We start from the raw sequence: 24,025 nt of genomic DNA, 5'->3' as shown, positions 1-24,025 counted from the left end.
ATAGGGAACTATAGTGGAGAGAATAGGGAACTATAGTGGAGATAATAGGGAACTATAGTGGTGAGAATAGGGAACTATAGTGGTGAGAATAGGGAACTATAGTGGTGAGAATAGGGGACTGTAGTGGTGAGAATATGGAACTATAGTGGTGAGAATAGGGGACTATAGTGGAGAGAATAGGGAACTATATTGGTGAGAATATGGAACTATAGTGGTGAGAATAGGGAACTATAGTGGTGAGAATAGGGTACTATAGTGGAGAGAATAGGGAACTATAGTGGTAAGAATAGGGAACTATAGTGGTGAGAATAGGGGTGGTGGTGAGAATAGAGAACTATAGTGGAGAGACTAGGGAACTAGAGTGGAGAGAATAGGGGTGGTGGTGAGAATAGGGGACTATAGTGGAGAGAAAATGGAACTATAGTGGAGAGAATAGGGAACTATAGTGGAGAGTATAGGGAACTATAGTGGTGAGAATAGGGGTGGTGGTGAGAATAGAGAACTATAGTGGAGAGACTAGGGAACTAGAGTGGAGAGAATAGGGGTGGTGGAGAGAATAGGGGACTATAGTGGACAGAATAGGGAACTATAGTGGAGAGAATAGGGAACTTGAGTGTAGAGAATAGGGGTGGTGGTGAGAATAGGGGACTATAGTGGAGAGACGAGGAAACTTGAGTGTAGAGAATAGGGGTGGTGGTGAGAATAGGGGACTATAGTGGAGAGAAAATGGAACTATAGTGGAGAGAATAGGGGACTATAGTGGACAGAATAGGGAACTATAGTGGAGAGTATAGGGAACTATAGTGGAGAGACGAGGGAACTTGAGTGTAGAGAATAGTGGTGGTGGTGAGAATATGGAACTATAGTGGAGAGAATAGGGAACTATAGTGGAGAGAATAGGGAACTATAGTGGTGAGAATAGGGGACTATAGTGGAGAGAATATGGAACTATAGTGGAGAGAATAGGGAACTATAGTGGTGAGAATAGGGGTGGTGGTGAGAATAGAGAACTATAGTGGAGAGAATAGGGAACTATAATGGAGAGAATAGGGGTGGTGGTGAGAATAGGGAACTATAGTGGTGTGAATAGGGAACTATAGTGGTGAGAATAGGGGTGGTGGTGAGAATAGATAACTATAGTGGAGAGTATAGGGAACTATAGTGGTGAGAATAGGGGTGGTGGTGAGAATAGAGAACTATAGTGGAGAGACTAGGGGACTATAGTGGAGAGAATAGGGAACTATAGTGGTGAGAATAGGGGACTATAGTGGTGAGAATAGGGAACTATAGTAGTGAGAATAGGGAACTATAGTGGAGAGAATAGGGAACTATAGTGGAGAGAATAGGGAACTATAGTGGTGATAATAGGGAACTATAGTGGTGAGAATAGGGGACTATAGTGGAGATAATAGGGAACTAAAGTGGTGAGAATAGGGGACTATAGTGGTGAGAATAGGGAACTATAGTGGAGAGAATAGAGGACTATAGTAGTGAGAATAGGGAACTATAGTGGAGAGAATAGGGAACTATAGTGGTGAGAATAGGGAACTATAGTGGAGAGAATAGGGAACTATAGTGGTGAGAATAGGGAACTATAGTAGTGAGAATAGGGGTGGTGGTGAGAATAGGGGACTATAGTGGTGAGAATAGGGAACTATAGTGGAGAGAATAGGGGACTATAGTGGAGAGAATAGGGAACTATAGTGGTGAGAATAGGGAACTATAGTGGAGAGAATAGGGAACTATAGTGGAGAGAATAGGGAACTATAGTGGTGAGAATAGGGAACTATAGTGGTGAGAATAGGGGTGGTGGTGAGAATAGAGAACTATAGTGGTGAGAATAGGGAACTATAGTGGTGAGAATAGGGGTGGTGGTGAGAATAGAGAACTATAGTGGAGAGACTAGGGAACTAGAGTGGAGAGAATAGGGGTGGTGGTGAGAATAGGGGACTATAGTGGAGAGAAAATGGAACTATAGTGGAGAGAATAGGGAACTATAGTGGAGAGTATAGGGAACTATAGTGGTGAGAATAGGGGTGGTGGTGAGAATAGAGAACTATAGTGGAGAGACTAGGGAACTAGAGTGGAGAGAATAGGGGACTATAGTGGAGAGAATAGGGAACTATAGTGGTGAGAATAGGGAACTATAGTGGTGAGAATAGGGGACTGTAGTGGTGAGAATATGGAACTATAGTGGTGAGAATAGGGGACTATAGTGGAGAGAATAGGGAACTATAGTGGTGAGAATATGGAACTATAGTGGTGAGAATAGGGGACTATAGTGGAGAGAATAGGGAACTATAGTGGTGAGAATAGGGAACTATAGTGGTGAGAATAGGGGTGGTGGTGAGAATAGAGAACTATAGTGGAGAGACTAGGGAACTAGAGTGGAGAGAATAGGGGTGGTGGTGAGAATAGGGGACCATAGTAGTGAGAATAGGGAACTATAGTGGAGATAATAGGGGACTATAGTGGAGAGAATAGGGAACGATAGTGGAGAGAATAGGGAACTATAGTGGTGAGAATAGGGGACTATAGTGGAGAGAATAGGGAACTATAGTGGTGAGAATAGGGAACTATAGTGGTGAGAATAGGGAACTATAGTGGAGATAATAGGGAACTATAGTGGAGAGAATAGGGAACTATAGTGGAGATAATAGGGAACTATAGTGGTGAGAATAGGGAACTATAGTGGTGAGAATAGGGAACTATAGTGGTGAGAATAGGGGACTGTAGTGGTGAGAATATGGAACTATAGTGGTGAGAATAGGGGACTATAGTGGAGAGAATAGGGAACTATATTGGTGAGAATATGGAACTATAGTGGTGAGAATAGGGAACTATAGTGGTGAGAATAGGGTACTATAGTGGAGAGAATAGGGAACTATAGTGGTAAGAATAGGGAACTATAGTGGTGAGAATAGGGGTGGTGGTGAGAATAGAGAACTATAGTGGAGAGACTAGGGAACTAGAGTGGAGAGAATAGGGGTGGTGGTGAGAATAGGGGACTATAGTGGAGAGAAAATGGAACTATAGTGGAGAGAATAGGGAACTATAGTGGAGAGTATAGGGAACTATAGTGGTGAGAATAGGGGTGGTGGTGAGAATAGAGAACTATAGTGGAGAGACTAGGGAACTAGAGTGGAGAGAATAGGGGTGGTGGAGAGAATAGGGGACTATAGTGGACAGAATAGGGAACTATAGTGGAGAGAATAGGGAACTTGAGTGTAGAGAATAGGGGTGGTGGTGAGAATAGGGGACTATAGTGGAGAGACGAGGGAACTTGAGTGTAGAGAATAGGGGTGGTGGTGAGAATAGGGGACTATAGTGGAGAGAAAATGGAACTATAGTGGAGAGAATAGGGGACTATAGTGGACAGAATAGGGAACTATAGTGGAGAGAATAGGGAACTATAGTGGAGAGTATAGGGAACTATAGTGGAGAGACGAGGGAACTTGAGTGTAGAGAATAGGGGTGGTGGTGAGAATATGGAACTATAGTGGAGAGAATAGGGTACTATAGTGGAGAGAATAGGGAACTATAGTGGAGAGAATAGGGAACTATAGTGGTGAGAATAGGGGACTATAGTGGAGAGAATATGGAACTATAGTGGAGAGAATAGGGAACTATAGTGGTGAGAATAGGGGTGGTGGTGAGAATAGAGAACTATAGTGGAGAGAATAGGGAACTATAATGGAGAGAATAGGGGTGGTGGTGAGAATAGGGAACTATAGTGGTGAGAATAGGGGTGGTGGTGAGAATAGAGAACTATAGTGGTGAGAATAGGGGTGGTGGTGAGAATAGAGAACTATAGTGGTGAGAATAGGGAACTATAGTGGAGAGAATAGGGGGGGTGTTGATAAAAGAGAACTATAGTGGTGAGAATAGAGAACTATAGTGGAGAGAATAGGGAACTATAATGGAGAGAATAGGGGTGGTGGTGAGAATAGGGGACTATAGTGGAGAGACTAGGGAACTTGAGTGGAGAGAATAGGGGTGGTGGTGAGAATAGGGGACTATAGTGGAGAGACTAGGGGACTATAGTGTAGAGAATAGGGGACTATAGTGGAGAGAATAGGGGTGGTGGTGAGAATAGAGAACTATAGTGGAGAGACGAGGGAACTTGAGTGGAGAGAATAGGGGTGGTGGTGAGAATAGGGGACTATAGTGGAGAGACTAGGGGACTATAGTGTAGAGAATAGGGGACTATAGTGGAGAGAATAGGGGTGGTGGTGAGAATAGAGAACTATAGTGGAGAGACTAGGGAACTAGAGTGGAGAGAATATGGGTGGTGGTGAGAATAGGGGACTATAGTGGTGAGAATAGGGAACTATAGTGGTGAGAATAGGGAACTATAGTGGAGAGAATAGGGAACTATAGTGGAAAGAATAGGGAACTATAGTGGAGAGAATAGGGAACTACAGTGGAGAGAATAGGGAACTATAGTGGAGAGAATAGGGAACTATAGTGGAGAGAATAGGGAACTATAGTGGAGAGAATAGGGGACTATAGTGGTGAGAATAGGGAACTATAGTGGAGAGAATAGGGGACTATAGTGGAGAGACGAGGGAACTTGAGTGGAGAGAATAGGGGTGGTGGTGAGAATAGGGGACTACAGTGGAGAGACTAGGGGACTATAGTGTAGAGAATACGGGTGGTGGTGAGAATAGGGGACTATAGTGGAGAGAAAATGGAACTATAGTGGTGAGAATAGGGGACTATAGTGGAGAGAGTAGGGAACTATAGTGGAGATAATAGGGAACTATAGTGGTGAGAATAGGGGACTATAGTGGTAAGAATAGGGGTGGTGGTGAGAATAGGGAACTATAGTGGAGAGAATAGGGAACTATAGTGGTGAGAATAGGGAACTATAGTGGTGAGAATAGGGAACTATAGTGGAGAGTATAGGGGTAGTGTTGAGAATAGGGGACTATAGTGGAGAGAATAGGGAACTATAGTGTAGAGAATAGGGAACTATAGTGGTGAGAATAGGGAACTATAGTGGTGAGAATAGGGAACTATAGTGGAGAGTATAGGGAACTATAGAGTGAGAATAGGGGACTATAGTGGTAAGAATAGGGGTGGTGGTGAGAATAGGGAACTATAGTGGAGAGAATAGGGAACTATGGTGGAGAGAATAGGGAACTATAGTGGTGAGAATATGGAACTATAGTGGTGAGAATATGGAACTATAGTGGAGAGAATAGGGAACTATAGTGGTGAGAATAGGGAACTATAGTGGTGAGAATAGGGAACTATAGTGGAGAGAATAGGGAACTATAGTGGTGAGAAGAGGGAACTATAGTGGAGAGAATAGGGAACTATAGTGGTGAGAATAGGGGTGGTGGTGAGAATATGGAACCATAGTGGAGAGAATAGGGTACTATAGTGGTGAGAATAGGGAACTATAGTGGAGAGTATAGGGAACTATAGTGGTGGGAATAGGGGTGGTGGTGATAATAGGGAACTATAGTGGAGAGACTAGGGAGCTATAGTGGTGAGAATAGGGGTGGTGGTGAGAATAGGGGACTATAGTGGAGAGAATAGGGAACTATAGTGGTGAGAATAGGGGTGGTGGTGAGAATAGGGGACTATAGTGGAGAGAATAGGGAACTATAGTGGTGAGAATAGGGAACTATAGTGGAGAGAATAGGGAACTATAGTGGAGAGAATAGGGGACTATAGTGGTAAGAATAGGGGTGGTGGTGAGAATAGGGAACTATAGTGGAGAGAAAAGGGAACTATAGTGGAGAGAATAGGGTACTATAGTGGTGAGAATAGGGGTGGTGGTGAGAATAGGGGACTATAGTGGAGAGAATAGGGAACTATAGTGGTGAGAATAGGGGTGGTGGTGAGAATAGGGGACTATAGTGGAGAGAATAGGGAACTATAGTGGTGAGAATAGGGAACTATAGTGGAGAGAATAGGGAACTATAGTGGAGAGAATAGGGGACTATAGTGGTAAGAATAGGGGTGGTGGTGAGAATAGGGAACTATAGTGGAGAGAATAGGGGACTATAGTGGAGAGAATAGGGGACTATAGTGGAGAGAATAGGGGACTATAGTGGAGAGAATAGGGAACTATAGTGGAGAGAATAGGGAACTATAGTGGAGAGAATAGGGGACTGTAGTGGTGAGAATAGGGAACTATAGTGGTGAGAATAGGGAACTATAGTGGAGAGAATAGGGGACTATAGTGGAGAGAATAGGGTACTATAGTGGAGAGAATAGGGGACTATAGTGGAGAGAATAGAGGTGGTGGTGAGAATAGGGAACTATAGTGGTGAGAATAGGGAACTATAGTGGAGAGAATAGAGGTGGTGGTGAGAATAGGGAACTATAGTGGAGAGCAGGGGTGGTGATGGTGAGAATAGGGAACTATAGTGGAGAGAATAGGGAACTATAGTGGAGAGAATAGGGAACTATAGTGGTGAGAATAGGGAACTATAGTGGAGAGAATAGGGAACTATAGTGGAGAGAATAGGGAACTATAGTGAAGAAAATAGGGAACTATAGTGGTGAGAATAGGGGACTATAGTGGTGAGAATAGGGGTGGTGGTGAGAATAGGGAACTATAGTGGTGAGAATAGGGAACTATAGTGGTAAGAATAGGGGACTATAGTGGTGAGAATAGGGGACTATAGTGGAGAGAATAGGGAACTATAGTGAAGAAAATAGGGAACTATAGTGGTGAGAATAGGGGACTATAGTGGTGAGAATAGGGGACTATAGTGGAGAGAATAGGGAACTATAGTGGTGAGAATAGGGGACTATCGTGGAGAGAATAGGGAACTATAGTGGAGAGAATAGGGAACTAAAGTGGTGGTGAGAATAGGGGATTATATTGGAGAGAATAGGGAACTATAGTGTAGAGAATAGGGGACTATAGTGGAGTATGGTGTGAGGATAGGGGACTGTAGTGGTGAGAATAGGGGACTATAGTGGTGAGAATAGGGGACTATAGTGGTGAGAATAGGGAACTATAGTAGTGAGAATAGGGGACTATAGTGGTGAGAATAGGGGACTATAGTGGTGAGAATAGGGGTGGTGGTGAGGATAGGGGACTATAGTGGTGAGAATAGGGGACTATAGTGGTGAGAATAGGGGACTATAGTGGTGAGAATAGGGGACTATAGTGGTGAGAATAGGGGACTATAGTGGTGAGAATAGGGGACTGTAGTGGTGAGAATAGGGAACTATAGTAGTGAGAATAGGGGACTATAGTGGTGAGAATAGGGGACTATAGTGGTGAGAATAGGGAACTATAGTGGAGAGAATAGGGAACTATAGTGGAGAGAATAGGGGACTATAGTGGAGAGAATAGGGAACTATAGTGGAGAGAATAGGGAACTATAGTGGAGAGAATAGGGAACTATAGTGGAGAGAATAGGGAACTATAGTGGAGAGAATAGGGAACTATAGTGGTGAGAATAGGGAACTATAGTGGAGAGAATAGGGAACTATAGTGGTGAGAATAGGGAACTATAGTGGACAGAATAGGGGACTATAGTGGAGAGAATAGGGAACTATAGTGGAGAGAATAGAGAACTATAGTGGAGAGTATAGGGAACTATAGTGGTGAGAATAGGGGTGGTGGTGAGAATAGAGAACTATAGTGGAGAGACTAGGGAACTATAGTGGAGAGAATAGGGAACTATAGTGGAGAGAATAGGGAACTATAGTGGAGAGAATAGGGGACTATAGTGGAGAGAATAGGGAACTATACTGGTGAGAATAGGGGACTATAGTGGAGAGAATAGGCGACTGTAGTGGTGAGAATAGGGAACTATAGTGGAGTATGGTGGTGAAAATAGGGGACTATAGTGGTGAGAATAGGGGACTATAGTGGAGTATGGTGGTGAAAATAGGGGACTATAGTGGTGAGAATAGGGGACTATAGTGGAGTATGGTGGTGAAAATAGGGGACTATAGTGGTGAGAATAGGGGACTATAGTGGTGAGAATAGGGGTGGTGGTGAGAATAGGGAACTATAGTGGTGAGAATAGGGAACTATAGTGGTAAGAATAGGGGACTATAGTGGTGAGAATAGGGGACTATAGTGGAGAGAATAGGGAACTATAGTGAAGAAAATAGGGAACTATAGTGGTGAGAATAGGGGACTATAGTGGTGAGAATAGGGGACTATAGTGGAGAGAATAGGGAACTATAGTGGTGAGAATAGGGGACTATCGTGGAGAGAATAGGGAACTATAGTGGTGAGAATAGGGGACTATCGTGGTGAGAATAGGGGACTATAGTGGTGAGAATACGGAACTATAGTGGAGAGAATAGGGAACTAAAGTGGTGGTGAGAATAGGGGATTATATTGGAGAGAATAGGGAACTATAGTGTAGAGAATAGGGGACTATAGTGGAGTATGGTGTGAGGATAGGGGACTGTAGTGGTGAGAATATGGGACTATAGTGGTGAGGATAGGGGACTATAGTGGTGAGAATAGGGGACTATAGTGGACAGAATAGGGGACTATAGTGGACAGAATAGGGGACTATAGGGGTGGGAATAGGGAACTATAGTGGAGAGAATAGGGAACTATAGTGGAGAGAATAGGGGACTATAGTGGTGAGAATAGGGGACTATAGTGGTGAGAATAGGGGACTATAGTGGTGAGAATAGGGAACTATAGTGGTGAGAATAGGGAACTATAGTGGTGAGAATAGGGGACTATAGTGGTGAGAATAGGGGTGGTGGTGAGGATAGGGGACTATAGTGGTGAGAATAGGGGACTATAGTGGTGAGAATAGGGGACTATAGTGGTGAGAATAGGGGACTATAGTGGTGAGAATAGGGGACTATAGTGGTGAGAATAGGGAACTATAGTAGTGAGAATAGGGGACTATAGTGGTGAGAATAGGGGACTATAGTGGTGAGAATAGGGAACTATAGTGGAGAGAATAGGGAACTATAGTGGAGAGAATAGGGGACTATAGTGGAGAGAATAGGGAACTATAGTGGAGAGAATAGGGAACTATAGTGGTGAGAATAGGGAACTATAGTGGTGAGAATAGGGGACTATAGTGGAGAGAATAGGGAACTATAGTGGAGAGAATAGGGAACTATAGTGGAGAGAATAGGGAACTATAGTGGTGAGAATAGGGGACTATAGTGGAGAGAATAGGGAACTATAGTGGTGAGAATAGGGAACTATAGTGGAGAGAATAGGGAACTATAGTGGAGAGAATAGGGAACTATAGTGGAGAGAATAGGGGACTATAGTGGAGAGAATAGGGAACTATACTGGTGAGAATAGGGGACTATAGTGGAGAGAATAGGCGACTGTAGTGGTGAGAATAGGGAACTATAGTGGAGTATGGTGGTGAAAATAGGGGACTATAGTGGTGAGAATAGGGGACTATAGTGGAGTATGGTGGTGAAAATAGGGGACTATAGTGGTGAGAATAGGGGACTATAGTGGAGTATGGTGGTGAAAATAGGGGACTATAGTGGTGAGAATAGGGGACTATAGTGGAGTATGGTGGTGAAAATAGGGGACTATAGTGGTGAGAATAGAGAACTATTGTTGGCTAAAACAACCCTAACCTCTGGAGCACCTCTGGGGCGCAGGGCTACAATAACACCTCCAGCTCAGAGAGAGAGAGAGATAGAGAGAGGGAAAGAGAAAGATAGATAGAGATAGAGGAGATAGAGATAGAGAGAGGGCGAAATAGACAGACAGACAGACAGACAGACAGACAGACAGACAGACAGACAGACAAAGAGAGAGAGAGAGAGAGAGAGAGAGAGAGAGAGAGAGAGAGAGAGAGAGAGAGAGAGAGAGAGAGAGAGAGAAAGAGAATGAACAGAGGAGAGATAGAGGCCTAGAATAACACCCACAGCTGAGGTCTGGTTTCTTGGATGATCAGATCAAGCAGAAGTATGCGTACAAAAAACACCCTGCTCAAAGGCTCTATATCTCCTCTACTAGCTGGGACTGATGTGATTAATAGGTTCTCTACTAGCTGGGACTGATGTGATTAATAGGTTCTAAACTAGCTGGGATTGATGGGATTAATACATCTCCTCTACTAGCTGGGACTGATGTGATTAATAGGTTCTCTATTAGCTGGGACTGATGTGATTAATAGGTTCTCTACTAGCTGGGACTGATGGGATTAATAGGTTCTAAACTAGCTGGGATTGATGGGATTAATACATCTCCTCTACTAGCTGGGACTGATGTGATTAATAGGTTCTCTACTAGCTGGGACTGATGTGATTAATAGGTTCTCTACTAGCTGGGACTGATGGGATTAATAGGTTCTCTACTTGCTGGGATTGATGGGACTAATACATCTCCTCTACTTGCTGGGACTGATGGGATTAATAGGTTCTCTATTTGCTGGGACTGATGGGATTAATAGGTTCTCTACTTGCTGGGACTGATGGGATTAATAGGTTCTCTACTAGCTGGGATGAATACATCTCCTCTACTTGCTGGGACTGATGGGATTAATAGGTTCTCTACTTGCTGGGATTGATGGGATTAATAGGTTCTCTACTAGCTGGGACTGATGTGATTAATAGGTTCTCTACTTGCTGGGACTGATGGGATTAATAGGTTCTCTACTTGCTGGGATTGATGGGATTAATAGGTTCTCTACTAGCTGGGACTGATGTGATTAATAGGTTCTCTACTTGCTGGGACTGATGGGATTAATAGGTTCTCTACTAGCTGGGACTGATGGGATTAATAGGTTCTCTACTTGCTGGGATTGATGGGATTAATAGGTTCTCTACTAGCTGGGACTGATGTGATTAATAGGTTCTCTACTTGCTGGGACTGATGGGATTAATAGGTTCTCTACTTGCTGGGATTGATGGGATTAATAGGTTCTCTACTAGCTGGGACTGATGTGATTAATAGGTTCTCTACTTGCTGGGATTGATGGGATTAATAGGTTCTCTACTAGCTGGGATGAATACATCTCCTCTACTTGCTGGGACTGATGGGATTAATAGGTTCTCTACTTGCTGGGATTGATGGGATTAATAGGTTCTCTACTAGCTGGGACTGATGGGATTAATAGGTTCTCTACTTGCTGGGATTGATGGGATTAATAGGTTCTCTACTTGCTGGGATTGATGGGATTAATAGGTTCTCTACTTGCTGGGATTGATGGGACTAATACATCTCCTCTACTTGCTGGGATTGATGGGATTAATAGGTTCTCTACTAGCTGGGACTGATGTGATTAATAGGTTCTCTACTTGCTGGGATTGATGGGATTAATAGGTTCTCTACTAGCTGGGATGAATACATCTCCTCTACTTGCTGGGACTGATGGGATTAATAGGTTCTCTACTTGCTGGGATTGATGGGATTAATAGGTTCTCTACTTGCTGGGACTGATGGGATTAATAGGTTCTCTACTAGCTGGGATTGATGGGATTAATAGGTTCTCTACTAGCTGGGACTGATGTGATTAATAGGTTCTCTACTAGCTGGGATTGATGGGATTAATAGGTTCTCTACTAGCTGGGATTGATGGGATTAATAGGTTCTCTACTAGCTGGGATTGATGGGACTAATACATATCCTCTACTAGGTGGGATTGATGGGATTAATAGGTTCTCTACTAGCTGGGACTGATGGGATTAATAGGTTCTCTACTAGCTGGGATGAATACATCTCCTCTACTAGCTGGGATTGATGGGATTAATAGGTTCTCTACTAGCTGGGACTGATGGGATTAATAGGTTCTCTACTAGCTGGGATGAATACATCTCCGCTCCGCCCTGGTTGTGAGGAGAGCTGGGCTGAGACTGTCCTCAGTGGACTGATGGGGATTTTGTTCCTTTCTGTTCTCTTCTGGTCAGAGCTTGGCCTGGGCTATGTCAGGGCTATGTCAGGGCTAGGTCAGGGCTAGGTCGGGGCTAGGTCGGGGCTAGGTCCCAGCTGTATGTTAGCCCCCAGCTCTATGTTAGCCCCTAGCTGTATGTTAGCCCCTGTCTGTATGTTAGCCCCTGTCTGTATGTTAGCCCCTAGCTGTATGTTAGCCCCTGTCTGTATGTTAGCCCCTAGCTGTATGTTAGCCCCTGTCTGTATGTTAGCCCCTAGCTGTATGTTAGCCCCCAGCTGTATGTTAGCCCCTAGCTGTATGTTAGCCCCTAGCTGTATGTTAGCCCCTAGCTGTATGTTAGCCCCTGTCTGTATGTTAGCCCCCAGCTGTATGTTAGCCCCTGTCTGTATGTTAGCCCCTAGCTGTATGTTAGCCCCTGTCTGTATGTTAGCCCCTCTCTGTATGTTAGCCCCTGTCTGTATGTTAGCCCCTGTCTGTATGTTAGCCCCTGTCTGTATGTTAGCCCCTGTCTGTATGTTAGCCCCTGTCTGTATGTTAGCCCCTGTCTGTATGTTAGCCCCTAGCTGTATGTTAGCCCCTTGCTGTATGTTAGCCCCCAGCTGTATGTTAGCCCCTAGCTGTATGTTAGCCCCTAGCTGTATGTTAGCCCCTAGCTGTATGTTAGCCCCTGTCTGTATGTTAGCCCCTGTCTGTATGTTAGCCCCTGTCTGTATGTTAGCCCCTAGCTGTATGTTAGCCCCTGTCTGTATGTTAGCCCCTGTCTGTATGTTAGCCCCTAGCTGTATGTTAGCCCCTGTCTGTATGTTAGCCCCTAGCTGTATGTTAGCCCCTGTCTGTATGTTAGCCCCTCTCTGTATGTTAGCCCCTAGCTGTATGTTAGCCCCTGTCTGTATGTTAGCCCCTGTCTGTATGTTAGCCCCTGTCTGTATGTTAGCCCCTAGCTGTATGTTAGCCCCTAGCTGTATGTTAGCCCCCAGCTGTATGTTAGCCCCTGTCTGTATGTTAGCCCCTGTCTGTATGTTAGCCCCTGTCTGTATGTTAGCCCCTGTCTGTATGTTAGCCCCTAGCTGTATGTTAGCCCCTGTCTGTATGTTAGCCCCTAGCTGTATGTTAGCCCCTAGCTGTATGTTAGCCCCCAGCTGTATGTTAGCCCCTGTCTGTATGTTAGCCCCCAGCTGTATGTTAGCCCCTGTCTGTATGTTAGCCCCTAGCTGTATGTTAGCCCCTAGCTGTATGTTAGCCCCTAGCTGTATGTTAGCCCCTAGCTGTATGTTAGCCCCTAGCTGTATGTTAGCCCCTGTCTGTATGTTAGCCCCTGTCTGTATGTTAGCCCCTGTCTGTATGTTAGCCCCTGTCTGTATGTTAGCCCCTAGCTGTATGTTAGCCCCTAGCTGTATGTTAGCCCCTAGCTGTATGTTAGCCCCTAGCTGTATGTTAGCCCCCAGCTGTATGTTAGCCCCCAGCTGTATGTTAGCCCCTGTCTGTATGTTAGCCCCCAGCTGTATGTTAGCCCCTGTCTGTATGTTAGCCCCTGTCTGTATGTTAGCCCCTGTCTGTATGTTAGCCCCTGTCTGTATGTTAGCCCCCAGCTGTATGTTAGCCCCTAGCTGTATGTTAGCCCCCAGCTGTATGTTAGCCCCTGTCTGTATGTTAGCCCCCAGCTGTATGTTAGCCCCTAGCTGTATGTTAGCCCCTAGCTGTATGTTAGCCCCCAGCTGAACATGCAGGTTACAGTCTGTGAATTCACGGTTAAATAATATGGCTGTTGTTTTCAATTTCCTGAATATTTTCTGATTTGGAGATAAGAGGTTTTCATCAGACAGCGATGATATGAAAAGAGAATCGAGGTCTGCGGTGTGGAGTAATGAGTAAGAATGAAACCTGCCTGTTGAGGTATTATCTCTGGTCTTCATGAACAGCTTTTTGAACACCAATCAATGATGATTAACTTTCACACAGCTCTACACTGAAACCTGCATATTCAGCTATACGGGCACATGTTCATTTAACACCAGGTATCTCTGGCCTTCAAACTGGAATCCTTAACGGTGAAACTGCCACGTCCATTTGGGATATTACAACAACAAAGAAGTTACTGCAAAACAACAAACACCGTTTTTATTCCCCCCCCCCTCTGACATCATAATATGCACCACCATGTTTTTTTTACTGCGCTGCTGGACGGTGCTCACGTCCATTCGCCAACCAGCGTTTCAACAGCAATCAATGAGGAATATCTTTCAGGCAGAGTACACTATACTACGACCTGCATGTTGAGCTACAGGAACATTCCCATACGGACTTTTCAACACCAATCAATGAGGAATATCTTTCAGGCAGAGTACACTACACTACGACCTGCATGTTGAGCTACAGGAACATTCCCATACGGACTTTTCAACACCAATCAATCATGAAAAAGAACAACTTTCACATTAAAACTATTTGTAAGTGTCATTTATCACGAAATGTCGTCTTGAGTCACTGACATTAAGATCTGTACTTATCTATTTCATAATTATTATTATGTTTCCTGGTCAGATATTCTGCTTTTTAACAATATTTTCAAAAACAATCTCATTACCGTAACAGTTTTTCAAAGTCCAAAAAGTTTTGAACAAAACAAATGTTAACATGAACACTAAAAATACTAATATTTCAAATGAAATTATTAAATTATTATAAAATCGGATCAGACATTTCCCAATTTGATCTCTTTAGCCGTTTCATTAATGAGAAGGCCAAGTGGGGTAAAGGGGGTGTAGGAGAACCTCATTCTGAAGGTCTATTAGCAAATAAATTAACATAACTTGTTCTCATCTATGGACTACTACATATAAAATAAACTAACTCGAGAATTTAACCGGGACGCATTTCGGTAATGAGAATTTACGGTGAAAATGTTACAAAATTCTGGCGAAAAATGCCAAATGTATTTATAAAATGACACGTTTTTCTTTCAGATACATCCTGGATTTGTTACTCAATCTGCCATTTTACATTTTAAAACATTTAAGCCATTTTGAAACTGATTTCATGAGAATCACCCAGCGAGGGACGAACAGACGAACCTCCAACTCCATCAGCTGGAGCCATATTAGGAGACGAGTGATAGAATAATGAAATTAAACAAGGATGTTGAGCTATTCTCTCTGGTCTTCACTGAACAGCTGTTCAACACCAATCAATAATGAATTTTTTTAATTTTTTTTTTATTTTACCTTTATTTAACTCTGCAAGTCAGTTAAGAAGAAATTCTTATTTTCAATGACGGCCTAGGAACAGTGGGTTAACTGCCTGTTCAGGGGCAGAATGACAGATTTGTACCTTGTCAGCTCGGCGGTTTGAACTTGCAAACCTTTCAGTTACGAGTCCAACGCTCTAACCACTAGGCTACCCTGTCGCCTCTACACTCTAACCACTAGGCTACCCTGCCCACCTCTACACTCTAACCACTAGTCTACCCTGCCGCCTCTACACTCTAACCACTAGGCTACCTTGCCGCCTCTACACTCTAACCACTAATCTACCCTGCCACCCTCTACACTCTAACCACTAGGCTACCTACCTCCTCTACACTCTAACCACTAGACTACCCTGCCGCCTCTACACTCTAACCACTAGGCTACCCTGCCTCCTCTACACTCTAACCACTAGGCTACCCTGCTTGTTGAGCTACAGACACATCCCCATATAACAGGGGCTGTATCCTGCTGGCTAACGTAAACACACAGAAACCATATTCAACATCAATCAATGATAAACAAGAATAAAGCTCATGACTCCAACCTGTATGTTCACCAGCAGACACCAGGTATTCTCTCTGGCCTTATTTACTTTTTTTTAAATGTAATATTTATTTAACTAGGCAAGTCAGTTAAGAACAAATTCTTAATTACAATAACGGACTACCCCGGACGACGCTGGGCCAATTGCGCGCCACCCTATGGGAACTCCCAATCACAGCCGGTTGTGATACAGCCTGGATTCAAACCAGGGGGTCTGTAGTGACTCCTCCAGCACTGAGATGCAGTGCTTTAGACCGCTGAGCCACTCAGGAGGCCAAATTACCAGCTGTTCAACACCAATCAATACTGCATTTAACACAGGTTAACAGAGACAGACTTACAGACACATTTACAATGTAAATACATATAAATACGGGTATATATATTTTATATGTAAAACAGGATAACATGCATCCAGTCAGTTCATTTAATGAAACCTACTACTGGTAACCAGGCTGAGGGTTCCTCAGTCCCTAACCAGGCTGGGGGTTCCTCAGACCCTAACCAGGCTGAGGGTTCCTCAGTCCCTAACCAGGCTGAGGGTTCCTCAGTCCCTAACCAGGCTGAGGGTTCCTCAGTCCCTAACCAGGCTGAGGGTTCCTCAGTCCCTAACCAGGCTGAGGGTTCCTCAGTCCCTAACCAGGCAGAGGGTTCCTCAGTCCCTAACCAGGCTGGGGGTTCCTCAGACCCTAACCAGGCAGAGGGTTCCTCAGTCCCTAACCAGGCGGAGGGTTCCTCAGTCCCTAACCAGGCAGAGGGTTCCTCAGTCCCTAACCAGGCTGAGGGTTCCTCAGACCCTAACCAGGCTGAGGGTTCCTCAGTCCCTAACCAGGCGGAGGGTTCCTCAGACCCTAACCAGGCTGGGGGTTCCTCAGACCCTAACCAGGCTGGGGGTTCCTCAGTCCCTAACCAGGCTGAGGGTTCCTCAGACCCTAACCAGGCTGAGGGTTCCTCAGTCCCTAACCAGGCTGAGGGTTCCTCAGTCCCTAACCAGGCTGAGGGTTCCTCAGTCCCTAACCAGGCTGAGGGTTCCTCAGTCCCTAACCAGGCTGAGGGTTCCTCAGTCCCTAACCAGGCAGAGGGTTCCTCAGACCCTAACCAGGCTGGGGGTTCCTCAGTCCCTAACCAGGCTGAGGGGTCCTCAGTCCCTAACCAGGCTGAGGGTTCCTCAGTCCCTAACCAGGCTGAGGGTTCCTCAGTCCCTAACCAGGCTGAGGGTTCCTCAGTCCCTAACCAGGCTGAGGGTTCCTCAGTCCCTAACCAGGCGGAGGGTTCCTCAGTCCCTAACCAGGCTGAGGGTTCCTCAGACCCTAACCAGGCTGAGGGTTCCTCAGACCCTAACCAGGCTGAGGGTTCCTCAGTCCCTAACCAGGCTGAGGGTTCCTCAGTCCCTAACCAGGCTGAGGGTTCCTCAGTCCCTAACCAGGCTGAGGGTTCCTCAGTCCCTAACCAGGCTGAGGGTTCCTCAGTCCCTAACCAGGCTGAGGGTTCCTCAGTCCCTAACCAGGCTGAGGGTTCCTCAGTCCCTAACCAGGCTGGGGGTTCCTCAGACCCTAACCAGGCTGGGGGTTCCTCAGTCCCTAACCAGGCTGAGGGTTCCTCAGTCCCTAACCAGGCTGAGGGTTCCTCAGTCCCTAACCAGGCAGAGGGTTCCTCAGTCCCTAACCAGGCTGGGGGTTCCTCAGACCCTAACCAGGCTGGGGGTTCCTCAGACCCTAACCAGGCTGAGGGTTCCTCAGACCCTAACCTGGCTGGGGGTTCCTCAGTCCCTAACCAGGCGGAGGGTTCCTCAGTCCCTAACCAGGCTGAGGGTTCCTCAGACCCTAACCAGGCTGAGGGTTCCTCAGATCCTAACCCCCTATTTATCCTGTGGCTGGTATGTTGGTACTCTAGGGTTGCCTCCCAAACTAAACCCTATTCCCTACATAATACACTACTTTTGGCCATTTGACCAGGGCCCATAGAGTTCTGGTCAGAAGCAGTGCACTATGAAAGGTAATAGGGTTTCATTTGGACGCACGCTAAGACTCCCCCTAGTGACGGTGCGTTTTATAATGACACTAAACCATCCTGTATCTAATGAATGTATCTTTCTCCACAGACCATCACATCCTGGTCCGGAGCCAAAGCTGTTTTCCCATTCATTCACAAGTAAGCAATCGTACTTTTAAAAGCGATTGTTTAAAAACAAAACAATGAATAAGAAAAACCCTGAGTTAGGTCGATAGCTGAAGTATGACAGCCTCATATTTAGATGGACCCGTAGTTTTAGAGTTCGGCTATATTTCAAAAGGAATTTTCCCTGCGCATTTAGGAAATGATCGCATCTACTTTATAACTCAATCTGTATTTTAGGATGATTTTTGACTTCAAACTTCTGTCATATCAGACCGTAATGTCAATTAATATGACAAATCAACTCGGCTGGCTGAGGTGGTGAAGATTTCTTTTGAACTTTTTGCTAATTAAAACTAACAGGAAAAACTATTTAACTATTGTTAAAAATAATTGGTTGTTATTATTCTATTCAACATCTGTTACAAAACTCTGATCAACACACGATAAAGATGCTATCCGAATCCCCACACCTCCCTCCCCCAACTTGTTGCCGCTGTTTGCTGCTGCATGCAGCTATTCAAAACGGTCTGATAATCAAACAAAACGCCTTTCTCCACTTACCTGAAGCAGCAACGATCCCAACCCAAATCCGACAGAAACACGTCAAATCTCTCTTCATTTCCAGTTCTCCAGTCCTGCGAAGGTTTAACCGATGATTATTTTACTACAAAACGTCGCGTGTTTGAGGTGTTGATGAGTGCACGGAGAGCGAGAAAGGAGGAAAAAGTCTGTGAGTTGAATGGGACAAACTCAGGTGCGCTGGCTGTGGAACCGGGAAACCGTGACTCTGTCACCAGAACCACGCGAGGAGGATGTGCATGGGGGAAATAGAGGAGAGAGAGGGGGAAAAACGCGTTTTTCTCTTTTCCTGTTAAAAAACAAAAGGATTCAGCAAGACCTGAATGGACACCACAATAATTTTACTGGGACGGGCACATTGGACACACACACACACACACACACACACACACACACACACACAACTCGTTACTAACTTAGGCTAAGCCTTCCATTCACCGTGGAGGAATGACAAATGTCCTTCCTGGAGTGAAGATGTGATCCCAACACTATATTATCACCCCGTCAGACTGCTTCCTTTAACTGGTAGGTCGCTGTTGCTTCTCTTGAAATTCAACACTTCACATCCAAGTTATTTACCAATTCACCATGTTTAACTGTAACTTTAGACATGAATAGACGAGTTAATGAAAGCATTATGCTTGACTCAGTCTCCTCCTAATTTCACGATTACAACTTGAACCTTCTGGCATTTAAATTAGTTAATGAGAGTTTATTATTATAGACTTGATTCAGTCCCCCTCCATTTATTTCAGGATGATATGAAAACAATAACTTTTTAGCAGAATTGTAAACTTATTTTAATGGTTAACCATATACAATTGGATTCTGGTAAGGCCAAACGTGTCTGTCAATATCAATTTCAGCCTCAGAGATCTTTAAGTCCCTCAGAGATGCCATATATTTCTTCCATCACTATCTTCCATGCATGAGAACATGTTGTTTCCACCCAATAACACAACTGACACACACACACACACACACACACACACACACACACACACACACACACACACACACACACACACACACACACACACACACACACACACACACACACACCCCTACTCTTACAGACAGGCGGTAAACAGAGGACCTGAGGTATCACTTCCACTCAACACACACACACCGGACACACCGGACACACCGGACACAGGAGGCTGTTGGGAATAAGCATCTCAGCAGTGTCCCGATTTATCACCGTTGATGGAAGATCACATGTGGTATCAGTGGCATCAAGCTAATAACATTTCCAATAAAACACAAATTAAAGCTAATTTTCTCCTAACCTCCCCCTCTCCTCCTCCTCTCCTCCCTTCCTTCTCCTCCTTCACCTCTTCCCCTCCTCCTCTCCTCCCCTCCTTCACCTCCTCCTCTTCTCTCCTCCTCCCCTCATCCCCCTCTTCTCCTCTCCTTCTCCTCCCCCTTTTCTCTCCTAATCCCCCCCTCCTCCTCCCCCTCTCCTCTTATTCTCCTCCCCCTCTCCTCTCTCCCTCTCATCCTCCCCGTCTTCTCTCCTCTTCCTCCTCCTCCTCTCCATCAGCCCTCCTCTACAGGGACTGGTTGGGGTGTGAAAGGGAAACGTGTGTTATTAAGTGCCGGCCCAGTTCTGTGTGACCAGAGCCCAACATAGGGAATAGGAAATAGGGAATAGGGTGCCATTTGGGACACAGTTCAAGCTTGCTATCAGCCTTATGTTAGAGGAAGATACAGTTGAAAAGTGAAAGGAGAGCCGCACACTCTAGGATCTCAGCTGCAATAATTGAATAACCTAATATCCAACATTTGGACAGACAAGCTGTCTTCATCTGGGTATAATGACAAACACTGTGGTTCACTAGTTTATATCGTGTCAAAGGACACACACAGGTGTCTGTAATCATGGCCGGGTGTGGCCTGATATCATTGGTTCATTCTCAGATATAAAAATAACATACCATAAACATGAATGGATAGCGTACGATCTTAGATACAATTTAGGTACATAAGCCTACAAACATTTACTATAGCAAAATCATAATAATCACAAGAATGGCTTCAGATCAAAGTCTACTTTGAGACTGAAGGGAGCAAGAGTCTTTAATTAAAGATCCAGGCAGCCTCTCATTTTACCAAAGATTGTCGAGGTCACCTCCTCCCCTCAGGAGGGTGATGTGTTCGATGCTGATATAACGTAGGGACGAAATCGAGCGGTTCAATTCCAAAAAGTGGACCGCAGCTGGGTACGTCGAGTTTTTGCACCTGATGGTGGAACAATGCTCCGAGATTCGTACTTTTAATTCACGCTTTGTTTTACCCACATAGATACAAGACATCTGGAAATGGACAGGCTGTCACACCCTGATCTGTTTCATATGTCTTTGTGATTGTCTCCACCCCCCACCAGGTGTCGCCCATCTTCCCCATTATCCCCTGTGTATTTATACCTGTGTTCCCTGTTTGTCTGTTGCCAGTTAGTTTTGTTCATCAAGCCTACCAGTGTTTTCCCCCTTGCTCCTGTCTGTTTCTAGGCCCTGTTTTATAGTTTTCCTGGTTTTGACCATTCTGCCTGCCCTGACCCTGAGCCTGCTGTTCTGTACCTTGTCACACCACCCTGGATTACTGACCTCTGCCTGCCCTGACCCTGAGACTGCCTGCCGTTCTGTACCTTATGGACTCTGGTCTGGATTACTGAGACTGCCTGCCCTGACCCTGAGACTGCCTGCCGTTCTGTACATTTTGGACTCTGGTCTGGATTACTGAGACTGCCTGCCCTGACCGTGAGACTGCCTGCCGTTCTGTACCTTATGGACTCTGGTCTGGATTACTGAGACTGCCTGCCGTTCTGTACCTTATGGGCTCTGGTCTGGATCACTGAGACTGCCTGCCCTGACCCTGAGACTGCCTGCCGTTCTGTACCTTTTGGACTCTGGTCTGGATTACTGAGACTGCCTGCCCTGACCCTGAGACTGCCTGCCGTTCTGTACCTTATGGGCTCTGGTCTGGATTACTGAGACTGCCTGCCCTGACCCTGAGACTGCCTGCCGTTCTGTACCTTTTGGACTCCAGTCTGGATTACTGACCTCTGCCTGCCTTTGACCTGCCGTTTTGCCTGAACCCTGTTCTAGTAATAAACTTTTGTTGCTTTAACACTGTCTGCATCTGGGTATTCCCTGAAACGTGATACAGGCCTGCTATCAGCTTTATGTTAGAGTAAGATACAGGACATCTGGAAATGAGAAACCTCTGTAGTAAAACACACACACCTAGGCATGCAGGCTTGCTCACAGACTAACACACACACACACACACACACACACACACACACACACACACACACACACACACACACACACACACACACACACACACACACACACCGAGGCATGCAGGCTTGCTCACAGACTAACACACACACACACAGACACCGAGGCATGCAGGCTTGCTCACAGACTAACACACACACACACAGACATGCAGGCAGTGGTGTAGCGTACTTATGTAAAAATACTTTAAAGTACTACTTAAGTAGTTTTTTTGGGGTATCTGTACTTTACCATTTACATTTTGGATTACTTTTACTTCACTACGTTCCTGAAGAAAATGATGTGCTTTTTACTCCTTACATTTTGCCTGACAACCAAATGTACCTGTTACATTTTGAATGCTTAGCAGGACAGGAAAATGGTCTAATTCACACACTTATCAAGAGAACATCCTGGTCATCCCTACTGCCTCTGATCTGGCAGACTCACTAAACACATGCTTCGTTTGTAAATGATGTCTGAATTGGAGCGTAACACCGGCGATCAGTAAATAAATCAAAAACTAGAAAATGTGGCCATTTGCTTTGCTTAACATACGTAATTTGAAATTATTCACTGTGGTGTGTTATTATGAGACTGTGGTGTTATTATGAGACTGTGGTGTGATTATGAGACTGTGGTGTTATTATGAGACTGGGGTGTTATTATGAGACTGTGGTGTTATTATGAGACTGTGGTGTTATTATGAGACTGTGGTGTGTTATTATGAGACTGTGGTGTTATTATGAGACTGTGGTGTTATTATGAGACTGGGGTGTTATTATGAGACTGTGGTGTGTTATTATGAGACTGTGGTGTTATTATGAGACTGTGATGTTATTATGAGACTGTGGTGTTATTATGAGACTGTGGTGTTATTATGAGACTGTGGTGTTATTATGAGACTGTGGTGTTATTATGAGACTGTGGTGTGTTATTATGAGACTGTGGTGTTATTATGAGACTGTGGTGTTATTATGACACTGTGGTGTTATTATGAGACTGTGGTGTTATTATGAGACCCGGGTGTTATTATGAGACTGTGGTGTGTTATTATGAGACTGTGGTGTTATTATGAGACTGTGGTGTTATTATGAGACTGTGGTGTTATCATGAGACTGTGGTGTGTTATTATGAGACTGTGGTGTTATTATGAGACTGTGGTGTGTTATCATGAGACTGTGGTGTTATTATGAGACTGTGGTGTTATTATGAGACTGTGGTGTTATCATGAGACTGTGGTGTTATTATGAGACTGTGGTGTTATCATGAGACTGTGGTGTTATCATGAGACTGTGGTGTGTTTTTATGAGACTATGGTGTGTTATGAGATAGTTTTTTAAATTGTATTTTTTATTTCACCTTTATTTAACCAGGTAGGCCAGTTGAGAACAAGTTCTCATTTACATCTGCGACCTGCCAAGATTAGGCAAAGCAGTTCGACACAAACAACATCACAGAGGTACGTAAACAAATGTACAGTTCGACACAAACAACAACACAGAGGTACATAAACAAATGTACAGTCAATAACACAATAGAAAAATAGAATTGCACTATATAGGGAATAGGAGGCCGTTTTGGACACAGCAAAATATCCAGTCCCCTGCAGTATGAGAGGAACCACAAACACAGTCCCCTGCAGTATGAGAGGAACCACAAACACAGACCCCTGCAGTATGAGAGGAACCACAAACAAAGACCCCTGCAGTATGAGAGGAACCACAAACAAAGACCCCTGCAGTATGAGAGGAACCACAGATCCAGTCCCCTGCAGTATGAGAGGAACCACAAACACAGACCCCTGCAGTATGAGAGGAACCATAAACACAGACCCCTGCAGTATGAGAGGAACCACAAACACAGACCCCTGCAGTATGAGAGGAACCATAAACACAGACCCCTGCAGTATGAGAGGAACCACAAACAAAAATCAGGAAAAGTCCAAATGAGAATAATAAGCAATTACCTTACTTTCACACCCTGACTCGGAGAAGCAGACCCCACAGAAAACAGAAAGTTGAGAACCAAACAGACAGTCCATTAGGCTACACACGATGGCTGTGAAGATTAGCTTCAACCAAGGACTTAGAGCTCATTGTAAATATAAACGTCCTTGGTTGTTAAAAGGTACCCCTCATGTAGCTAGTTACCTCATAGTTAGACAGTGTGTTCATGCCAAGTGCCACCCTATCCCATATAAAGTGCAATGGGCTCTGGTCCGAAGCAGTATTTTATTTGATTTATATAACCTTTATTTAGCAGAACACTGCGGGGATAGGACCAGCGTGTTGATGTGGCAACACGGCTTCCTCAGTCTCTCCTTGTAGCCAGCTAGCAGCACCACAGTGACCCTCAGTCTCTCCATGTAGCCAGCTAGCAGCACCACAGTGACCCTCAGTCTCTCCATGTAGCCAGCTAGCAGAACCACAGTGAC

General features: G+C 44.8%; 1 protein-coding gene across 2 annotated transcripts in view; it reads right to left on the bottom strand.

Annotated features, from left to right (window-relative positions):
- LOC135526801 (vascular endothelial growth factor receptor 3-like) overlaps positions 1 to 18,713 on the bottom strand; it is a 397,127-nt gene extending 378,414 nt beyond the window's left edge. Inside the window, exon 1 of one of the 2 annotated variants that reach the window (XM_064955467.1) lies at positions 18,287 to 18,713. In XM_064955467.1, coding sequence (XP_064811539.1) covers positions 18,287 to 18,344 — 58 coding nt within the window. In that variant the 5' untranslated portion in view covers positions 18,345 to 18,713. The remainder of the gene's footprint in view (positions 1 to 18,286) is intronic. The other variant, XM_064955466.1, reaches the window with a different exon arrangement.
- Between the last annotated feature and the right edge of the window lie 5,312 nt (positions 18,714 to 24,025).

The sequence above is a fragment of the Oncorhynchus masou genome, chromosome 32, assembly GCF_036934945.1.
Source record: "Oncorhynchus masou masou isolate Uvic2021 chromosome 32, UVic_Omas_1.1, whole genome shotgun sequence".
In the NCBI taxonomy this organism is placed as follows: Eukaryota; Metazoa; Chordata; class Actinopteri; order Salmoniformes; family Salmonidae; genus Oncorhynchus; species Oncorhynchus masou.
This window is presented reverse-complemented; position numbering and strand designations above follow the sequence as displayed.